This window comes from Vanellus vanellus, assembly GCF_965231255.1.
Source record: "Vanellus vanellus genome assembly, chromosome: 6".
NCBI lineage: Eukaryota > Metazoa > Chordata > Aves > Charadriiformes > Charadriidae > Vanellus > Vanellus vanellus.
The window spans coordinates 58,165,769-58,187,406 of NC_138911.1; the positions used below are offsets into that span (position 1 = coordinate 58,165,769).

Here is a 21,638-nt window from a genome sequence, read left to right on the forward strand (position 1 = left end):
CAAGAAGGCAAGGTTGCTTTCTAGTTGCTCTTCAGACAACTTTTAACACTTTTTAATGAACTTTGTGAGCATGTGTTACTTTGGAGGGAGAACGGGACGCACCAAACTACTGTTAGGCAGTTCAGAAGGAAAAGTTGGAATATCACCTGTAGTCTTAATATATAATTGTAGTTCAGTCAAAATGGCTTTTTTATAATTTTGTGCACATACAAGAATGTGCAGTACACAAACTGGTTACCAGCGTGCATCTGTGAATATGAGATATAATTGTCTAGTCATTTAATTTATGATGCTTTTTAACACATTTGGTAACACAGCTGGGTGAGGGTGGGAAAGGGTTTTCTCTTAGGTAATACTGCATTCCAAGCAGGATGGCCTGTGAAGTGTGAGACATAACTCAGAAACACGTGCAATCTAAAGGTAACAATTTATTGTTCTTGTAGTTGTTTTTCCATCTGTCAAGAGAGCGTGTCTTTTCTGAAGACCGGGCTCGGTTTTATGGAGCTGAGATTGTTTCAGCACTGGATTACTTGCATTCAGAGAAGAATGTGGTTTATAGAGATTTGAAGGTATGTAGAAGAATAATTTCATAGGCTTTCTGGCTTTTTTAAGCCTGAACTATAAGAAAACCTTTCCTGACTGAACTTTAACGTAACAGTTATTACAGCTGTTGGACTGGGGTTTATGGGATATCTAAACGCTTTTATAGTTTAAGAGGTTGTATAATGCATTTATCAGGACCCTGGCAGCATTTCAGAGAATTTGAAGATGTACTGAGCTACTTGGGTTACATTTTCACTTGCCTGCTTATTTTCCAAGAGAAACCTTGCTGGCTCTTCTGCGTGGTGAAACATAATCCTGGGCTCTTCATCCCAGGTCTTATCAGATGGATGCGAATTCATGCTGTGTGGATGTTGTGCTTCCTTGCAATGTGCTGCACAGCACTATCTTCATAGTACCTGCTTGCAGTTAGAAAATTGGATAAGCTTCAAGTTGCTTATTTGTTTGGTGAGCAGAGAAGGGGGGAAAAAAACCAACAGCCAAACAAGAAATCTCAGGGCAAACAAACTTGGGAAATTCTTGAGGAAAATGCAACGATAGCATTTTTTTTTTTTTTTTTTTTTTTATCCTGAGAAATGTTTTCAGGAGAGAATGAGGGGATACTGGTATTCCATTTAGGAGCAGTCTCTAATGAAGAATGCTATCTGGAAACTCCGTCCTCAAATCTAAATGGCCTTGTCAAAAATTAGTGGCACAAGCTAGGATGTATACCAAGCGCTGAGTAAATGTATAAAGTGGTTCTCACGTAAAGGGTCTCTTTGGAAGTGGTTCCTTGATGTTGCATCTGATTTTTCTTTCATTTGCTCTCCTGTACTGGTACAGAATACTTCATAAAATCACTTGGAGTAAAAGCAGGGATGAAGTTGTGGGAGGGGAAATACTTAATATATTTTTAAAAGAACTGGTGTTCTGTTGGTGATAATGTTGTAGAAGCATAAATACAATGCCTACATTCTGCGTTCTTTCTATGTATATGATCAGTTACACAAAGACTGCAAATTAGTTACCTAATGTTCCCTAAAGAACTAAGGAAAGTGATATAAATGCATATTTACATTGGCAGCTACTATGGTTCTGACCCCTGTGAGAACAAGGTTGAAAACTGATCTGCAGAAATTCACGTCTTTCATTAACTTGCTCAGGAGCAGTGTATGTTATACGTAATAACGTCTTTCATTTGGATTTTTCTTCTCAGTTGGAAAATCTTATGCTCGATAAAGATGGACACATAAAAATAACAGACTTTGGACTATGTAAAGAAGGCATAAAGGACGGAGCAACAATGAAGACTTTCTGTGGCACTCCAGAGTATCTTGCACCAGAGGTATGTTTATGTTGGCTGTTGTACTAAATTATATTCTTAAGTGCCATCCATGATAGCAGTAGTGATACAGAATGATTCCTGTGCCATAATGTGTTCATACAGTAACTACTGTTATATAACAACACATACTGAGAATCTTTTATTCATCATGTTCTGGGACGTATCTTTAGCATAAAGATGTGATAATTTTCGGGCAGGGTAGTATCTTCCTTTCACTTTAGGGAATATTTACATTTTACTGGAACAGCGCTTGTTTCTTGTGTCAGAAATCAAATATTATTTGAACTTAAATTACTTGATGGATTGGTGACTGTTTTGCAATTTGCATAGGCTATTTGAAAGCTATCAAGAGGACTTTGCTTAAGAAGTAAAAGTATTATCCAGTTCTTGTATTCGTTGAAGACAGTATAAAGTGACATGTTTTCAGAAACAGGACAGACCAAGCTGCTTCTGCAGTATTGAGCATGGTGTGCATTAAAAGATCCAACTGTTTTGTGACTGTAAGAGCATGAGATGTTTCTCAGTGTTAATTTGAACTTTTCAGTTTCAGAGGAAATAAATGCAAGCAGGGGATCTCAGTCCCCAGGCTGTATGTTTTAGGGATTTTTTTTTATTTTTTTTTTTTCTAAGTGTAAAATGCAAACGCGTGCTTGCAACTTTCAACCTGGAAATAACTCCTCCTGAGAGTTGTGCAACACAGGTGGTGGTATAGCCCTGAGTTAGTTACAGCAGATCAAAAGCGAAAGTGTGTGATAGAGGATATATGTATACATGGTATTTTGCAGGCAGACACTACTTTTCTCTGCCCACGCTCTGAGCTGTCTGGAAGCAGACTCGCTGTATTAGTAGGGCACCGAGCCTGAGCTGACGCCGTGTGCCTCGCAGAAGGGCTGGTTGCCTTGCAGTGGGTGCTTTCCCACCCCGACGTTGAGGCTTCCATCCGGCGTGAAGCACAGGCAGAAGCAAGTCTTGGGCTGCCGGCAGATTATACATTGCTGGCGCAGCCAGGATGTAGCCTTTCTCTGAGGTGGGAGACTTGGGCATTGCAAACCTTTCTTGAGTTGAAGTATGCAGGAGTATGGAAACCAGAGTGGAGGAGGAATATTTCTACTGAGAGCTGATGTCTTTGCTGATCAGCACTTTTGTGCTCTCTGCTTGCATAGTGGTGGCAGCGTGCTCTTGGGTTTTGTTTGTTTTGTTTTGGTTTTGGTTTGTGTTTGTTTTTTTTTTTTTTTTTTTAACTCCCAGCTGCTTTCAAGGGCCTCCAGTCTCTTTGTAATAATGAAGAACGTGGGCACCTGTTGAAGTAGCTTGCAGCAAGGAGGTGGAGCCAGTCTGGTGGTAGCTGCCAGCTCTCCATGGATCACCAGAAGCCTTCAGTGAATCTAAATTGGGGTCCATGCACCACAATTTGAGATTTACTGATGCAGGGAGTAATTAGCAGCACGACAGAGTGTTTATTATTCATAAACATGGCTTTTATTTTAGCTTCCCTCTTAAAATCAGTTGCTGAAGTTTCTCATCAAGGATTTTATGAGGAGACTAAAAATATTTATTGGTTTGGTTTTTTCCTAACTTGGAATGTGGGGATTCCCTGTGCAGGCGTTATGTTGTTCTTTCTGTTATATTATTTGCTATTATTTTTCTTTTTAATATTTATGATGAGTTGGCTCATCCAAAACACTGAAGGACAAATCCTTTTGATTAACCCAGCTCTCTCCCTTACTTGTAAATCCCATCTGTGAGTTGGAGTGTTAAATTCTGGAGGCTTTTGTCATCTGGTCGATAGCATGCAAAAAATCTGGACATTGTGCACGAGCGATATTCTGTGCGTTTAAGGTCATGCATCCTTAAAAGCAGGGGTCTCGTTCTTGTCTGCATTTGTAACTTGAATCCAGCGTAGCGGCGTGTTTGTACAGTTGTTGCATCGTTGTTTTTAGGTTCATACTGGAATCTCCTGCATGGCTGACAGTGACTGAACCATGTCAGCTTTGATGTGTCAGATGCATCGATGGCTGTGATGTTTACAGCTGTTGTGCCTTCTCTTTCAAATTCCATCTCACAGCAGTCTAGAGCTGCTTGTTAAGAAACGATGATCCTTTAATTTAAGTGAAATGACCTTGTTACTTTACTGTTCCCCAGCTATCCTGTGTGTTGCAATAAATCATGGATGAGTGCAATACCTTTTTTGTTACGGTATATTTTTGATACTAACACCATTGCTCTGCTTTGTGCAATCACTAAGACAAGCATATGCTTGTTGTGGTAAAGCACTTTGAAGAAACAAGCATTTTATATTCTGTTTAGAATTAATGGCGGTCAAGGAAAGAGTTGTAGTTAGTAATCTAGATTATAATACAGAGTGTTAATACACACTAAAGTAACATTTGAAGCATTTGCTGCATTTTGAAAGCTCCTGTAGTATTTATTACATATACAACAAAAGCCTCTGTGGTTTTGTTTTTCTTTCAATCCTCTCCTATTGCATATCTCGCAGCAGTTTAAAAAATAAAAATAAAAATCAGAGGCCCCATGACTGTTTTATTTTAGGTAACCCAAGTGTAGGGGAGTGCGAACAGGAAGCGCTTATTGAACGAGTGACTCAGAGAGCGGTAACTGCATTGTCACTCAATATCTCCTGTGAGCTGAAGGGCTGCGATGCCTCGGGAAGGACGGGGCCAGCTCCCGGAATCCTGTCCGGCCGGCAGCTGTGTCGGCCGTATACATATACAGGGCAGCTGCAGAGCCAGCTGTCGTTTGGTGTGAATCATACGGCAGGGGATGCCGTAAATAGACCAACGTGGGGTAATCTAATACCTGGCAGCCTTTTGATTTTTACTGCAGGCCCTTTCCTTCGCTCAGATAATTAAGGGGAATAATTAGTGAATAAAGAGAAGCAGAGTGCAAACAGTTGTAACATGGAGTGTCTCAATGCTGCTTTTTTATGTGCAAAACCTTTATCGAGGTTTGTAAGAGGTTCAGATACTGCTTTTGTTAAACTTTTGTCAACTTTGTTTGGCTCTTTCATCCTTTTAATTTTGAGTGTGAAGTATTCTGAATTGTAGCAATGTAAAGCTCACACACACCATGCAACAAGAAGACACAATGGTGGTGCGGTTATGGTTTGTCCTCTTAGCAAGAGTAAGCAGTTCAGTGCAGACCCGTGAAAAGAGTAAAGATGACAACTAAAACCTGAGGACAGGGTCTGGAACATGAGCCTGTTGGTGTCAGCTACGGACAACTGCGTAGGAGACACAAAGTCTAGAGAAGTCCTCGTACCATCCACCCCACAAGCCACAAAACACTCCCCACTCCCTTCAGCAACCTTCAGTGCGGAAGATGAGAAATGCGCTGCGACGGGGCTTCTCTGGAGCAAGCGGGAGAGATGGAGGGCACTGCTGGGGTCCCGAGTCCCTGTACCCGCCGGGGCTTTGTTACACAGAAGCATCCAGGGGAAGGGAAAAATGAACTGTGCGGGACTCCTCCCGCTGTGAGATCTGGCAGCAGTCCACCCCACTGACAGTTCCTGGGTTTGCAGCCCTCTAAGCAGAGGCAGGAGTGGTAGAGCTAGTGAGCAAGTACCTTTGGAGGGAGCAGGGGAGAGGAGGGGAAATATTTCCAGACAGTTTGGCTGCCATTTTAACGGCCTTACAGCCGGTCAAATGTTAGGAGTGGCATTCTGGCTCTTAGCGTTTAATGTAGATTAGTCATTTAGTATTTGTGGGTAGTCTTTCAGGATGTGCAGAGCCACCCTTTTGGGGGGTACAGGTTGATACGAAGATGATGGGCATGTTTGGCTTGTCACTTGCAAGGTAGCGAGTTGACAGTCTTTTCTATTTGCCCCTCCTTGGTGGTTTAGGTTTTTTTCAAAAAAAAAATGAGATCCCATTTGGAGCAGTTTGCAACAAAAAAAGTGAGAATTTAACAGCTGGCTCTGTAATGTGAGAACAGTTCTCAGCCTCTGGGCTTTCAAAGGTTGTGCTTATCATGGTCCTAATGCGAGGGAGGGTGGGAGGAAGAGAAGGAAGCTGCCATAATGTACCCACTGCCTCCTTTCCCCCTTCCTGCTCACCTAGTGTGGTGAACGTGGATGCCAGTTCTTCTCAAATGGATCCTCTGCAAATGCTGTGCTGGTGGTTTCGGCTGTGACGTGAAAAGATGATCTTGCTGGGGTAAATTTTGCCTATTGAATTCTGTGTTCATACCTGGTTTGGGAATGTCTTCTAAAGCCTTTTCCTTATGTTTCTGCAGGTGCTGGAAGATAATGACTATGGCCGTGCAGTGGACTGGTGGGGTTTAGGAGTTGTGATGTATGAAATGATGTGTGGTCGGCTCCCTTTCTACAATCAGGACCACGAAAAGCTCTTTGAACTCATCCTTATGGAGGAGATTAGATTTCCACGCACTTTGTCACCTGAAGCAAAATCTCTCTTGTCAGGTTTGCTGAAGAAAGATCCTAAGCAAAGGTGAGACTGTTGCTTACTACTTGCACTTTTAAGCACTTGTGCCCTTAGAAATACAAAAAAAAAAAGGGGGGGGGGAAATTCTGTTGAAGGCTTCACAAATAAGTTAATAATTGTGCTATACAGAAGTGTGTCTATGAAAGGGAACTATCCTCAAGACAGGTGACTTAAAAGTGACTGTTTCTATGCTGCTGTATGAAATGCCCATATCGCCATCATTGAAAAACAATTGAACATGGTACCGCACAAAGGGCTATTGCATGCACGCATACCAGCCATTTTACTTTATTTAAAATTGAGGAAGGTATTTCAGTCAAAATTGTAGTTTTGTTTCTAATCCATTCAAAATGATCATCCACCAAGATGCAGCAAGTGGACCTACTCATTTTTATTTTAACCTTTGACGTGAGCTGACACTGCAAGTGGTGACATGAAGCAGCTTTGGTAATCAGAAGGCAGAACTTCAGAATATTAATTCAGAATATTATTGATATTAATGCAAAACTATAGCCTGGGACAAAGCAAGTGAACCTTGCCTTCGGTCATAACAAATCCAGTGGTTGCTGTGCATCATAAGCTGCTCTACACTCAATACTTTCACCTTCTGTCCCAGTTCAGGGTGCTGTCCATTTTTTGAAATTTTTTTTTAAATCTGTGCCAGTGATTTAGCATCCTGCTTTGGACAGTAGGTGGTGGTGTTTGTACCATGTTTGTGGTGGAGTTTATACCATGCTTAATCTACTTTTCCTATTTCCTCCTTTTGTTTTTTATTTTTGTTTTTTTTTTTTTTTTCCCCCTCTGTGCTGTATTATTTAAAAAGTAACCCTTGATTTAAAAACAGAAAACAAAAAAAACAAAACAAAACAAAAAAAACCCCAAGCCCTTAATGGCTAACAAAAAGAAAATAGAACAAGATCCAAAAAGGATGTTGACCTTCTCACAAAGATAAACAACAGTTTAAAAACCTGCCATCTTGTCAACCCAGACATTTTAAAAACAAATAATATTGTGACTCTGCCCCTGATCTCCTGTCCTGAACCTTCCACTGTAAATGGGCCCCAAATAGGAAATCTTTCATGTGAGGTGCAGCAGAGTATTCCGGTTTGCTTTCTGATGTTTGTTTAGTCTGTGTGTGTGCCTGCACATAGCAGGAAAATGTTTTTTGCTGGTACATGGATACTTCTAGCAAGGATTTTTATCATCCCTGCAGGCTGTTTCCATCACTGTTTTTGATGGCAAATCCTACTGAGAGGTCTTGTAATGCAAATCCACCATTTGTGCTACCAGAGGGTTCAATATAGTGGCGATATGGGGAACCGGGAACAGTTGTAGTCGGGATCATGGCCAGCCTTGTACTAGGTAGCAACAGCTGCACACCCCTCCTGAACCTGGCGCCTGCGAGGGGACCTCCTGCGAGGGGACCTCCAGGAGAAGGTGCTGTAATTGATTAGCAGCCCCCCCCCCCGCCCCCGGCACTGCGCTTTGTAAGCGAGTGTGGTTGCAGCCCCTGCCAACAGGATTCCTGTCCAGGAAAGCGTAGGGTTAGATACAGTTGTGACCCTTTTGTAGCTTGTTCAGGTGGGTCCTTTCAGTCACTGGAAACACAAGCAGCATCTGCTGTAATTTGTTCTTAAAGGAGCATCTCTGTTGAACCAAAATGCAATTTGTTTACAAACAAAGAACACCCACTTGTTTCTAATTACAAGGTTTTCCCAATGCCAATAATTACTCCACAATATGCTCATTTTATACAAATAGCCGCTTCTTCACATGTATCTTCTGCAGGCTTGGAACCAACGATGCTCTGATCTGTTGGACAGATGATTTTCATGCTGCTGATAGACATAACTATAGACTAGACGAGCCTGCACACATGCCCGCAGCTTGCTAATTACACTGGTGCTTCCCAAGCTTTTTGGATCATGGACCATTCTTAAATACGGGTTTCTCACCAATCACCGTTCACTCAACTTTTTAACCGAAGTTGCAATTCTGCAAATCCCCCGTGCTTCGTGGTGTTTCAGGCAGTATGGAGAGCTGAGCTGGAAGCACTAGGGGTAGAAGTCCTAAGTCTTGGCCTGGTAGTTTTATGTTCTGTTCACTGTGGGGTCTGTGTGCTGGGGTGGGCGCCCGGCATACTTGGTAGTTGACTCATAGTGAGTTCGTGGACCCGTATTGAAGAAAAACAGCCAGATAGCTACGAAAATACATTCAGTGGAAAGTTAAATAACGTGCGATAGTCTGGTTGACATTAGCCCATTGATGATGCTTTGGGGAACCACTGTGTAATTCAACAGAAATCCCCTCTTCCACAAAGCCCAGTGGTGGACAGAAGTTGGTGTCATCGTAATGTTTTCTGTGGCAGAAAACATCAGAATTGACAGCATTTAGTAACTGCTGATGCACTCCAGGGTGGGAGAGAGGAGACAGCCAAAATCATGAGAAAAATGAAACTGGGAGGTGTTGTCCCTTCCCATAAAATCCTCAAAAAAAACCCCAACAACAAAAAAGGTTGATACAACGAAGCTCAACGATGGGGATATAGAAGCAGTCTTAGCACTCTGCATTCAGTAATACCAATTCAGTCTCAAACTTACAGGCATATGGGGAAAATGTGAAGAACAATAAATTGCATTCTGCTTTTAATCATGGCTGTTTTCTAAATTTGGTCATACAAAATCCATTTTGTAAGAGAAAAGGAATTTTGAAGTTTCTTTGGGGATTGATAGAAGTTTATTAATCTTGTAATGCAAGCCCTAATTTTCCTAAGAAGGAAAAAAATCTATTCTGTAAGTATTTCCTTTTAATCTGACCTGAAATTCTCCTTTGGTGCTTTGTAACATGTATCAAATGGAAGGAGGTAATCAAAGTATTTTTTCCATGCATAAAACAGCAAAGTTTTTAACTTTCATTATTCTTTCTCTGGCTGTGGAGACTGCAACCTGTGGAAGTGGGCACGGATCAGAGCGCTCCATGTAAACGGACTGAGTTTAGACGGGTGGGTGCGTTTCTAATCAGCGGAATGTCTCACAAGCTCTGAATCTTGGCAGGTTTTGAACTTGAGAGAACTTCAGGATGGTTTCATCTGAATTTTGATCTTTTTTTCTGGTGCTTCCTGTCATAGGTCAGGGTTATTCGGCCTCTTTCAGATGGGGTTTGTCACAAGCTGCTTCATCTACTTGTCTTCTGTGGTTCTGTTGGACTTTGCCATTCATGAAAAATGAGAGTAAGAAGATGCAGCATTTCAAAAATGCCAGTTAAAAGATTTAAGGACTTCACAGAGTTGTAGTTCTGGCTTTGGAGTGCTGAAGGTGGCCGCAGGGAACTGGTGATCAGTCTTTGCAGGCGCGCAGAGACCTGGCACTTCATTCTTTCTAGTGATGGAGGTACTTTCCACGCTCAGAGTGCAACTTTGGCTGCAGACGCTCAGGAATATCAGAGTTAATCAAGCCTTCACCTGCATGAAAACCAAACTCTGTGGTTTTTTGTTTGTTTTTTTTTTTTTTCCTTGTGAAAGAAGGTGATTTGTAGTTAAGGTGTATGTCTGTGTTCTCTCTTTGTGGTGCTCTGCTATGGGAAGGGTAGATGGCTTGAGCAAACTTGCTCTCAGACACAGCTAGGTCTGCAGCCCACGCAGCCACTGCTGGAGTTGGAAGAGGTAGAGGTGACAATCGTGGGGACTGCAGGGGCCTGGAGGTGGCTCTGGCTAGCTGGTGGCAAGCAGGAGGAGGAGGTAACCTCGAATACTTCTCTTGGGCAGCAGGCTTCATGCCTTGTGGGCATCCAGAGTTTTGAAACTGTGCGTGACAAGTTCTTACGTTTGCTCCGAAATGCATGTGTACTGAGTACAAAAGTGTTTCTATCTCCAGACAAGTCCAGTGTCCTGGGTGTCACTTCAATTGCAGAGTGCTCATCAAATCTTCATACACATTTCACCAGGTGCTTTGGGGTAGACTGAAATTTAGCTGTTGTGTATGATAATTTTAGTCTAAATCAGTTCAGTCCAAAGCTGTTCTGAACGAGCTTGGACAAACTCAGACAGTTCACCCATAAGAAATCTAAACTGAAGCTGAGGAAAACAGAAAAGGTAAATTTGAAGAGACTTTTTTTGTTTTCCTAACTTTCTAGAAACCAGTAGTTCAGAGACTTCCCAAGCCTCAGCATCCTCAAATGTGACTCCTCAATGGTTGTTAATGTTGCGGAGTGGGAGCTTTTCCAATGTTACTGGATCCACTGTGTTTGTGTCGCATGCATGTCGTTAATGAAGAAATGGGGAATTAAAGCTCAGTACAGAGCTGGGAGTTGCATTAGGCTTTCCGAAAGTCTTAATCTGTGAGCAGGAAAGCCCCCAAAGACTGCATGTACAGGGCTTTGGGAAGAATGTGGCCTTTTCCTTCCAAATCTGGAGTCATCAAACCACACTGTTCCCAAAGACAGCCAGAGCTTCTCCATGCTGATAGTGCTGGTTACAGGAAAGCAATGTAGATGTGGTTTTGAAATCCTTCCCTGTGGCTATTATAGGCCTCTGAAGGTAAGGGCCATAGTAAAATAAGTTACTAGTCTCAATCCTGACTGTATCAGAGAAGGAGAAATACGTGTCTCTCTGCTCTGAGGTGGTGAACACCAATAGCTTTTGCTGAGCTGATTTTCTTGAGCCCGGTGGGTATCTTTGCACTGTTGTAGAACCAGGTTTGGGGGCTGGGGGAGTCAGAGAAATCATATGAAGACAGAATGGCAACAAAAGCGATGCCTAAAACTGTGGCCATCTTCTCAGTTGAGGATGGTGCACGTGCAAATCTGTAAACAACAGAAATCTGTCACTTCAAAGTATGACAGTCTTCGAATGAGGATTCGCCCAGAGTCAGAATCTGTATTGCAGCTCCTAACATGGTGAAGCATAAGCTTGTGAATGGGATTATTTGACAGGGCAGAGTGAAGGCGGTCGCTGCCCGCGTTCCTGTGTTGGAGCCTGGCTGTCCTTATTTTAGAAACTTTTAAACTATAAAACTAGAAATTTGGGGGTTTCTTCTTAAAGAGCTGAGAATGGACATGGGTGCTGAGCACTGTTTACTTTTACGTGGACAAGTAGAGAAACAGTATTTTTCTTGTGATCTAATTGGGGTCTTCTGGCCTGTGATAATAATGCTTTCACTGTTGACTGTGTGTTTATACACTATATTTTTATATATATGTAAAATTATAGTACATAAATTTTTAAAATTATTTGCACATGATTTGTCTGTGATAGAGATAGCTGATTGCCCGTGATTTGTGGAGCACAGGCATTTGTCATTAAATGATTAAAGGAACTTGCAAGCAATACACAGTTCCATAAAAATTAAAAAATGTGGAAATTGTTTCAGTTTAGTAGTGATGTTGCACTTTATTAATAATTTTCTCCTAGGGATTTAGCTGAAATATAGAAACCAAGACTCTCAAATATTGAGGGAAGTTAAGTGAATAACCAGAATTTTTTGGCAGGTATCTTTAAAGGAGAGACCAATTTAGACAGAAGTTTGGGTTTTAAAGAGGGGGTTTTTCTTTGTTTTTGTTTTTGTTTTTTTTTTAATTGATTTTTGGCCTGTACACTTTCTGCTTTATTTCCTTGTATGGTGTAAATCTCAGTAGCTTTTTCTTTTTAAGTGCTATTTATACTATTTTTGGTTCTGTCTGAAGGCTTAGATGCACAAAATTTAACTTTATTGTACAATAATCTTTTAAAGACTGCTATATTTTCCTTCAGTTGTTGCACGTCCTTATGAAAGACATACCTGCTGCTTTTTCAGTTCACAGTGGTGCTTAACCACAATTTTTGCATTAGGTGCTGGTTTAATTTTGTTCTCTTTGAGAGGGTCCTTTTGTATTTATTCTGAAAAGCAGGAGTGTGTTTTGGAATAAGTCTGTATCCAAATACGAAGTTTCTGTTGTTTTCCCTTTCGCTTTGAATGGATTTGTTTAATAGTATAGAGTTTTAAAAGGTAAGTAAAACATCTGGGGGTTTTCTTGGCATTTCCCTGAGTATGTATTTGCCCTTCATGGAACAAAGGCTCATATTAGATAACTTATTCTCCAAAGCACTCTGGCTGCAGCCAGCCAGCCTTCCTGCATGCTTCTGCAAAACAAGATTCGGGTTCTTCTTAGCTCATAGTCCCTCCTGAACTGTGCAGAAGTGCAGTCTGTTGACAGCTGTGGATAAAGAGGATCGACTCCACCCTCTTCTTCACCGGCCATCATCATCAGAACTGGGGAAGCAACAAGGAGGCTGGTAGAGACTTGGCAAAGCCTCTAGACCTGTGAGGAAGCAGCCGAGAGATGATTACCCGCAGAGTTTGTCTCTATTCCCAGGCTGCCCTGGAGTTTGTCTCTGTTCCAGGCTGCTCTGCAGCTGTATAACATGCTGCCAGGCAGATGGGAGAGCCATCATCCGGCTTGGTTTGGCCTGTGGGGCTCTAGGGTGAACTTAGGCTTGGTCTTAGAGCTTACCTGGGGAAGGAGAGCATCACCCAACACTTTGTGACTCAAAGACTGGGGATCCGTTCCCTGTTCACTGCACGTTTCCTGAAGGAATGTGAAGGAGCAAGCCCCTTAGGTTGCTGTGCCACTAAATGAAAGAGGGCTGGGAAGCAAGCAGGGACTCTAAAGTGCCGGGCAGCTCTGCTGCTTGGTGTCTCTGGTACAGCTGTGGCCTCTGCCAGCTTGTGCTCTCTGAAGACAGTGCTCGGGCATGGCTGAGAGGGTTGCATGCGCCGGGATCCATTCCCAGTCAGCAGTATGGACAAAGTGTCACTGTATTTGTTGACTCCTCACTAAACAATCATCCAACGCTATCCTAATAGCATTGTACCTTCAAACTATGCCCCAGAGCATGCAGTACAGTCTCAAGCTGTCAAAATACCACCACTTCAATAGGCTGTAGCACAGCCTTCACATTATCTCTGATATTCTGAACCGAAACCCTTCCCTCCACCCCCAAATAATCATGTGTTAGGGCCACAGGGTTACTGCATGGGGCGCAGAGGAGATTCAGGGCCAACTGCTGTGCAGCAAGGATGAGGACTGGCTTGCACTCAGGTTCAAAGAACAGTCCTTGACCTGCTTTTCTGTCACGGTGTAGCTTTAGCCTTGGTCACGTAGAGCCGTTGTTCCAAGCTCTTAAAATAGGGGTAATATCTCAGTTTGCCAGTGGCACCAAGAATCGGAGAACGGGCAGATACTAGAGGTCAGCCCAGATCAACATGGTGACACCTCTTCAGCTTAAAATCCTGAGCGTCTTCTTAACCTTGTTACCTGAAAGTGAGTCTCCTGCTGATTACTCAGTATGTGTTTTGTTTTCTCAGTGCATGCCTTTGCTTGCAGATGTGGTTCAATCTTTTAGAGAACGTTTTAACCTCCACAGCAAAATTTAAGCATCTGTTAGCTCAAGACTGCAACTAAACTGATTGCATCTATAAGCTGTGTGGACAGTTTTATTTTGGAATAAAAGTGCTTTATCTTGATATACCGTAAGTCAGTAAAACACCCTTTGTGCTTTTGTGAAGCCAAGGAGGAGGAAGGATTTGCATACAACACGATATTATCACTGCAGATGTCAACTGTTTGCTTTAATGGAAATTTAAATCAGGTTGCATAAATCAGTTTGTCTTACAAATCCTTGTCTTCAAAATCAAATTCAGTTTTACTGCTGGTATCACTCTGCTTTAGAAAATTGCAAGAGGTAGTCACTTGTTAATTTAGAAAGAGGGGTGTGTGGCTCAGACCTTTTACTTGCAGGATCTGCTGTGGTCCCTAGAACAGCATCTTTCCTGAAGGGCAGGTCTTTTGAATTGTGATTTTTTTTTTTTTTTTAAATTTTATTTGTTTGTTTGTTTGTTTAAGAGAGACCTTTATTCTAATTCTATTTGTTAGCCTGTTTTCAAATCTTTTAGTGGAACTGTGTTGAAGCCTAAAATAGCCTATCCTGCAGCCCTCGCACAAAACCAAATATGAAGCAAATGCTAGAACTGCTCCCAAATGTATTATATAAACTCAGAGTTTTTTCGTTACCGTTTAATAAAAACTTTATGAGAAAAATAACTGTACTCAAACATTTAATTGCTTATTTTGCCCCAAACAGGTTAGGTGGTGGTCCTGATGATGCCAAGGAGATTATGCAGCACAAATTCTTTGCTGGCATTGTTTGGCAAGACGTATACGAGAAAAAGGTACTTATACAACTGTTCTCCCAAGGTGAATTGTAGCTGTGGATATACTGAATGTTTCAAATTTTATTGCCTTCTGTAAGGTACACAGAAGCCCTCCACGGAAGAGGTTTGCAATTGTTTTTAACGAGGCTAAATTGCTTCATGTTTCTTAAAGTACTGTAATCGGATTACTGAACCAAAGCGTTTTTTCGCAATGAGAAGAGTATCTCTCAATGAGATACCTGGTTTTGTGACTGAATAAATAGGATGCAACCAAAATTGCTTCCGAATTTAGATAGTATGTAAGTATTTAAAATGGCTTTTCCTGTGAATTCATGCTGCCATTCCTTTCTGTCAGCTGACGTATCCCTTGCAAGCCCAGGAGTTATTGGTGGTTCCTGAGCGTCTGAAGCAAAACTTCCCAGAAGCAGTAGTGGAAGATGGGCTATTTGTTCCCTTTGCGTTTTTCCTGTCTTGAATGATGAAAACAGACTGAATAGGCAAATGCAGAGAAGTGAAGGCTTTTACATCAATCCAAGCCTAATATTTATCTTTTTTTTGGTGACAGAAGGCTGATGCAAAGTGTCTGCACTTTACGGTGTTTCTCATTGGTTTTCCTTGAGACCCACTGAGTTTGTAGGCTTTCCAGTGGGAGCCACTGAAGTCAAAGAGCCCAGCCCTTTCCCTACGAGCGTGTTTTATCAGTTGTCTGTGTCTCACTGTCCTTTCATTCACAGATAACTTATTCCACTCTTCCAGGATGCCCCGATTTGTGCTCTCAGGGCAATCTGCTGTTGTCCTCTCCCATTTGATTCTCACCAGCCACGTTTCCCATTAACACTTAGGTGAAACGCAGCTAACTAAAACATGGGTCTGGTGATTCAAGGCTTCCATCTACTGGAGCCACATGATCTTACTTAATCCCAGCCTTTCCCAATTTCCCTCCTTACCCCTGCAGCCCCTCATGATGCCAGATCTCATTTGATCTCTAAGTACAGTTTAGTTCTTGCTCCAGTTGGTGGGAGCAGGTAAGAAACTTAGCAGAAACTGAGTTTTAATTCTTTGGATTCTTTCAGTAAAATTAATACAGTGACCTATTAGCAATGTTTGTGTTCTTCAAAAAAATAGAGCATAACACTGCTGGTTTCTATACCGTAGTGGGAGAATTGTCCAGTGCTTATATACAATTACAAAGAGTGCTCTGTTTCCTTCTCTTCTTTCACTTCCTCACCCATTTGTGTGACTAAAGGGAACTGAAAAAATCATAAAATAAGTTTTTGTGCCTTGAAAGTGTAAGATAGAGTTTAGACTTCTGTCCTTTCAAAGCATCCCTTGAGAGAGAGCTGCACGCGGTCATGAGGGCAGGAGGGAGTTGCATGGAGTTTATTCAGTATAACATAAAAAGTATATCTGAATTACTGTTCTGAACAGGAGGTTATCCCCATTTTCACCCAGATGACAAGCTGAATACTTGGGGTTTTGCTGTTTTTTGCAGTTTAAGGTAAAAAGTTGATAACGAGGCTCAAATGTCTTCAGGGAAGTTATTTTTCATTTGATGGTAGTCCTGGTTCCCTGAATAGAGGAGAAATTACACAAGCTGGAGACTGAGAAAGCCTTCCTAAATTGTTCCATAGTAGTCCTAACTCAGATTGTTGTGGAAATTACCAGGAAATTCCAAATGTTAAATATTTTGGAGAAAACAGTGTGCTAATTGAGACTATTCCTGACCTCGGCATATCCAAGGAGACTAGATTCTGGTTTTGTTCCTGTCCCGTTAGCATGTGCATCTGAAACAGCCATGCTGTGCAAGTGAAGAGGTTTCAAAAAGCCTGTGAGTAATTGCTGCCCATGTTCTGGGTGGTCCAAATCGGATCTTGCAGCATTTACCTGAAACGCAGTCTCAGGGATAAAAGCTGAATTTTGTCAGCTGCCTAGAGGTGTTTGTGCTAAGCTTGGTTACCCGCTATCTCCAGATAATGGTGAATATGTTTATGAATATAGGCTTGGGGTAATCGAGAACACTTGCTTTGTAATTAAGCTTTTTGGAAACATAGCTTTGCTTTGAATTACAAGGAGTTTTGAATAACTGGGCTTGTCCCAAGAATTTAAAATACTCATTAGGCTCTCCTGGAAGAGCATTGTTATTTGTCTCTGGTGCAAAGAAAGGTGCGATTTAATTTGCAGTATTTTGCCCACCCACAAACGAAACATAGGAAATGAGATTTTAATCACATGGGTTTTTTCCTGGTCTTTTTTGTCTCTTAAACCAACATAAACCTGTGGGTGTCACGCTGGTCCACAGCAGTGGGAGGCTCCAGGTGGCACCTCTCTGCCAGTTGAACTGCAGAGCTATTGCAGTGACAGCTTTTCAGTAAAGAAGCATATTTGCTTGGTAAAGCCAGCGTTAGAGCTTTCTGCGGCTTCCCCTCTGTTTCCAGCTTAATGTTCTGAATTTGACAGCACGGGGGGAAAAAAAAATTATCTCGTGGGTGCATCATAATCTGTCTCAAATTGCTTTTAACAGATACTAAAATAAAAGGGAAAATGATACAGGCCACACTAGCCCATTACACATGTGTTCCGACTTAGGATTGCTGCTCCGAGTCATTTTGATGTGCGGAGTTCAGGTGTCTGCTGCAGTGCCCAAGTCCTAAATCACTCTGTGCTGCGCACAGCAAGCTAGAGCAACTGGGAGTATTGCGAGTGCCAAAACCACCATTAGCTTAAAAGGACAGCTAGAACTTCACACACGCGTGCACACACGCAGCTCGGCAAAAACAAACCAAGGTTCTCTTTAAGGAATAGGTAGACAACTGCTGTAAGGAGAAAGAGAATAGAGTTAAAATGTGAAAGAAAGAATGCTCATTCTCAGGAGGGTTTTTATACATTATATGCTGGTTTGACTTGATTGAGAATAGCATTATTAACATTATAATGCGAAGCGTTTTCTCTTCAATAGCTTCAGGGGGACTGTAAGGTTCAGAGTGACTTGTAGCTTTGGGATATCCTGCTTCCTTTTCCTTCTTAAATTCAGGACATAAAGACCACTTCTAAGGACCTAATTTTTTTTCGCAGGAACATTTGCGGGCTCCTTTAAGCCATCCTTGGGCACAGAGGATAATTAATAATTTTAAAAAATGATGATTAATATATACTGCAATTGTACTCTTTTAATAAACAGAATTTTTATGTCCCTTAATTTTTAAAGATTGGTTTAAAACTGTAGAATGTTTCTCTGTATTTAGAAATATCACCTTATGTGTAGATTACACTTCTTAAAGTCTTCATGTTGAAAATGCAGGAGCTTCATTGGATTGTTGTTTGTAAGACAGGGCAACACTGTTAGGTGCTCTCAAAACAGATCAGAAAGATGACTGTGGCAACAGGGAGCTTGAAGCTAGTGCTTTTCTTACTTACCGACTTGCCAAGCAAATGATTCTTCAGATGTAAGGTGGAGAAAAAGTTGGGGGTGGGAAAGAGGTGTTTTGTACATTCAAGATCTGCTGTTTTCCAGGTAGTGATTTCTGTCAGTGTCATTCTTACTTTTGTAAGAGCAGAAGTGCAAGTCTCGGGGTCACTCCTTAATTCCAGTTGGAGCAATTTACCATTTGCCTTCATAAACCTTTCCCTGCAGTTTCAGATTGGAAGCCATATACTTCCTCAATCACGCTCCTAAATTGTTGCCTGGTGTGGCTCAGTGCTATTAAAAGATGGCCATGCTTAACCCCAGTGGTGGGCGAACTGAAGCCCAGCGCCGAGAGCTATTACATGTCCTCTGTGGGAGGGCTGAGAACAGTGTTTACATTCTGTTTCTACCGCACCGTGCAGCAGGGAGGTGAGCGAGGTCTGAATCCCAGCGCCGTTGCCCTCCAAAATTGTACGTGTTCCAACTCTGTGCATCTGTATGCAACTAGCTCCACCAGCCCGCTTTGCGGGCGCGCTCCTCCTCCAGCCCCAGCCAAGCAGCTCCGCTCCATCTGGAGCTCCTCTTGCCAGAGCTTGCCTAGGTACACATGGATGATTTTCCAGCCTGTCTGCCCAAGCGAGTGTCAAGAATAAAACCCAAATAGTGCGACTCGTGGTGTAACAAGAGGAAGATGTTCACTGCTAAGTGTGCTTGGTTTTTTGGGGTTTTTTTTTGTAAGCACTCCAGATTTGCTAAGTTCAGAGTTGATATCAAACTGCTTTTGGAGACTGGGAATATAAAAAACTTAACTCTACTGCTGCCTTGTCCTAAATTTTCCTGGGTTGGTCCAATGTACAGCACAGTTGCAACTAAATCCTAGAGGCAAAATGCCTTAAATGCCCCATAAATAGGAAGCGCACGCCTAAGTAAATACTTTTTACTGTATGTGGTTCCTTCTTTATGAACTGGCATTTTTAAACTTTCTTTAGGAATGTAGTAAAAGGTACTGTAGCTTATAACTCTATTTGAAATTCGACCTGTTTCAAACAGTGCTGCAAGAACCTGTAAATGGACAGTATTTTTTTTTTCTTTTCATAGCTTGTACCTCCGTTTAAGCCACAAGTTACGTCTGAAACAGATACAAGATACTTTGATGAAGAATTTACAGCACAGATGATAACAATCACTCCTCCTGACCAAGGTAAATTTTTCCTAAATGTTGCCCACTATGTTCTCCAGTTGACCAGAAATAATTTGCTGTAACGTTACCTGGTCTCTTCAGAACATCTGAAAAAGCATCAGTTTAAACTTCCTGGGTTTCTATATACGTATTTGACCAAGAAGTTGGTAAACTGATGTGAAACTTTCCACATCTTTCCAGTTTGAGAGATGAAAAACCCGTTTTAGAAGATAGTGAAATTATTTGTACTCTTGTCTTTTCTGAATCTGCCTATTCCCACTGGAAAATAATTCTGTTCTTGAGATCTGCATGCATACATCTGCACACACGCCGTGTGTATGGAAGCAGTCAATTGAGTATGGGCTAATGTCCATATTCAATCAAAATATATTTTATTTTCATAGTAACTGAGCACGTTTGATGCTCTGAAACAGCAATTGCCAGAAATTCAGAACACTGAATATGGATTTAAGCAATGCAGCTCCTGGCGATTTTAAATGGACACCTGAACAACTGTTTACCTACAACAGTCAGGATCTTCTGTGATGCCCATTTAATGGAGTGAGATTTAAGACTTTCTGTTTCTTTGCCCTTTCAAGTTGTGGAAGAAAAGGGGGACGGTGAAGTTTTCTGAAATAACTCTACTGTGCGTTATCTTACTGTTTGCTGACTTAAAATCAAAAAGGTAGCAAATGTTGTCTACTGTTTTTCTCATTTTTCGTTTTTCAGATGACAGCATGGATTGTGTAGATAACGAGAGAAGACCTCATTTTCCTCAGTTCTCCTATTCAGCCAGTGGAACCGCTTAATGTTTTGCAATGTTTTCCCGTTCAGAAACAAAACAGACTGCATTTTGGGGACCTTACTTCAATGGACACTAGAGAACTTTCTATATTATCTGAATTACAAACTGTGTTTGTATTACGATTTAGATGAATTTGTAGGAAGCCTCACAGATTCTGTATTTAAAACAATTCTTTGATGCATTTTTGAGAAGGAAAACAAATCCATTCTTAAAGTATTACGTCAAGGCTTTTATGCTGAATGACCATAGGTTTTTAAGAATATACACCAAAACTGTTTACTTTAGAAATAATTAAGGTATTCAACATATCAGCAACTCTGACCAGAAAAATCCCCTTATTTTATTTATTTCATACAGTTCATTATCTAAATATAGAATCTGCACTCTGAACAATTAGATTTATATAGGAAGATATAAGACTTTAGTAGCTAGTGCAATAATATAAGCAACAAAGTGAACAAACTCTGGAGGGTTAAGGTTCAAACTCATTTTGGACAGCAGTGAAGTGTCATCCAACTCCAGAAAACCGACTATAGGAACAGCATTAATGGCCTCAGTGAGGTAAATCAAAAAGCAAAAGTTATTTTTGTTATAACATCTGCTACAAGACATTACATATCAAACCGAATCCAGTGGAATTGCCACATCGTACAGATGAGTATTCCATTCTAGGCAGTGCATTTAATTATTCCATTTGCGTAGAGTTTAGGAATACTTCTTAGGATTGGCTTCTCAGAACCTAGAAAACGCTTGATTTACCAATCTGATATGAAATGCAACAATGCAAAATCACCCACTTTCACCACTGTATAAAAATACCATACAGGTCTAAGGGAGAAATCATCTTAATGAGTGAGTCAACCAGACAAAAGTACATTTTGGCACTGAAGTAATGACTTGTTGCCGCTTTTTTTTAATGAAAAGATATATGAATATATACAAACACTTAATGATTTTTTGCATCATGCCAGATCATTTCTTCTTTCTTGAGTGTGCATTAAAGGTATCGGCCAACAGGTCGTGGTGCCTTCTCACTCTTGAAGATTCACTTTAACAGTGTTTCCCATGTATAAGAAAAAAAACTAGGTTGAAACTTCATATGTGTTTGAATAATAATGGTGTTCAAAAAGTGAATTTTTTTTGTTTGTTTTTCATTTTTAATCTTAGTGGAAAATTCCCCACACCCTATTTTTGTTGTATCATGTTTCTTTGTAATTTTCATAAAAAGCAGTCTTACTCTGTCTCTGCTGCGAATGAATTTATTCCATTGTAGGTTGCGTTCTCTTAAATTGCTTTTTTTTTGTTTTTCATTCTCTTGACTGTATAAAAAATGATGACATGTACTGCAGTTAACTAGCATTTAATTTTTTTATTTGAAAGGGAGTATGTTATGAAAACCCTCGCTTCCCCTTTCTGTCAGAAACTGCTGTCTTTGCACAGAGAGCCCATCATCTTGATTTTTTTTTTTTTTTTTTTTTTTAACAACATTCAACTCTAGTATTTTTACTCATGATATGAAAGTTTCCCTCCAAATACTTAAATAAAAACTGCTTTAACAAGTTAGGTTCTTATTTCTTGTGGTAGGAGCCTTCTGAATTTGTAGAGGTGCAACAACTGCTCCAGTTTCTCGAGTCTGATGTGCACATCACTGAGGGATTTAGGCTTTTCTGCCCCTCCTTAGTTGTTTCATCTCTGTGCTGTCATTATGTAAAGATAATT

At 41.0% G+C, this 21,638-nt stretch overlaps 1 protein-coding gene across 3 annotated transcripts in view; it reads left to right on the forward strand.

Moving 5' to 3' along the window:
* AKT1 (AKT serine/threonine kinase 1) overlaps positions 1-21,162 on the forward strand; it is a 76,540-nt gene extending 55,378 nt beyond the window's left edge. For all 3 annotated transcript variants that reach the window (XM_082484938.1, XM_082484936.1, XM_082484937.1), the window contains 6 exons: positions 444-569; positions 1,757-1,885; positions 6,137-6,351; positions 14,462-14,549; positions 19,033-19,135; positions 19,844-21,162. In XM_082484938.1, the coding sequence (XP_082341064.1) occupies positions 444-569; positions 1,757-1,885; positions 6,137-6,351; positions 14,462-14,549; positions 19,033-19,135; positions 19,844-19,923 (741 nt within the window). In that variant the 3' untranslated portion in view covers positions 19,924-21,162. The remainder of the gene's footprint in view (positions 1-443; positions 570-1,756; positions 1,886-6,136; positions 6,352-14,461; positions 14,550-19,032; positions 19,136-19,843) is intronic.
* The last annotated feature ends 476 nt before the right edge of the window (positions 21,163-21,638 follow it).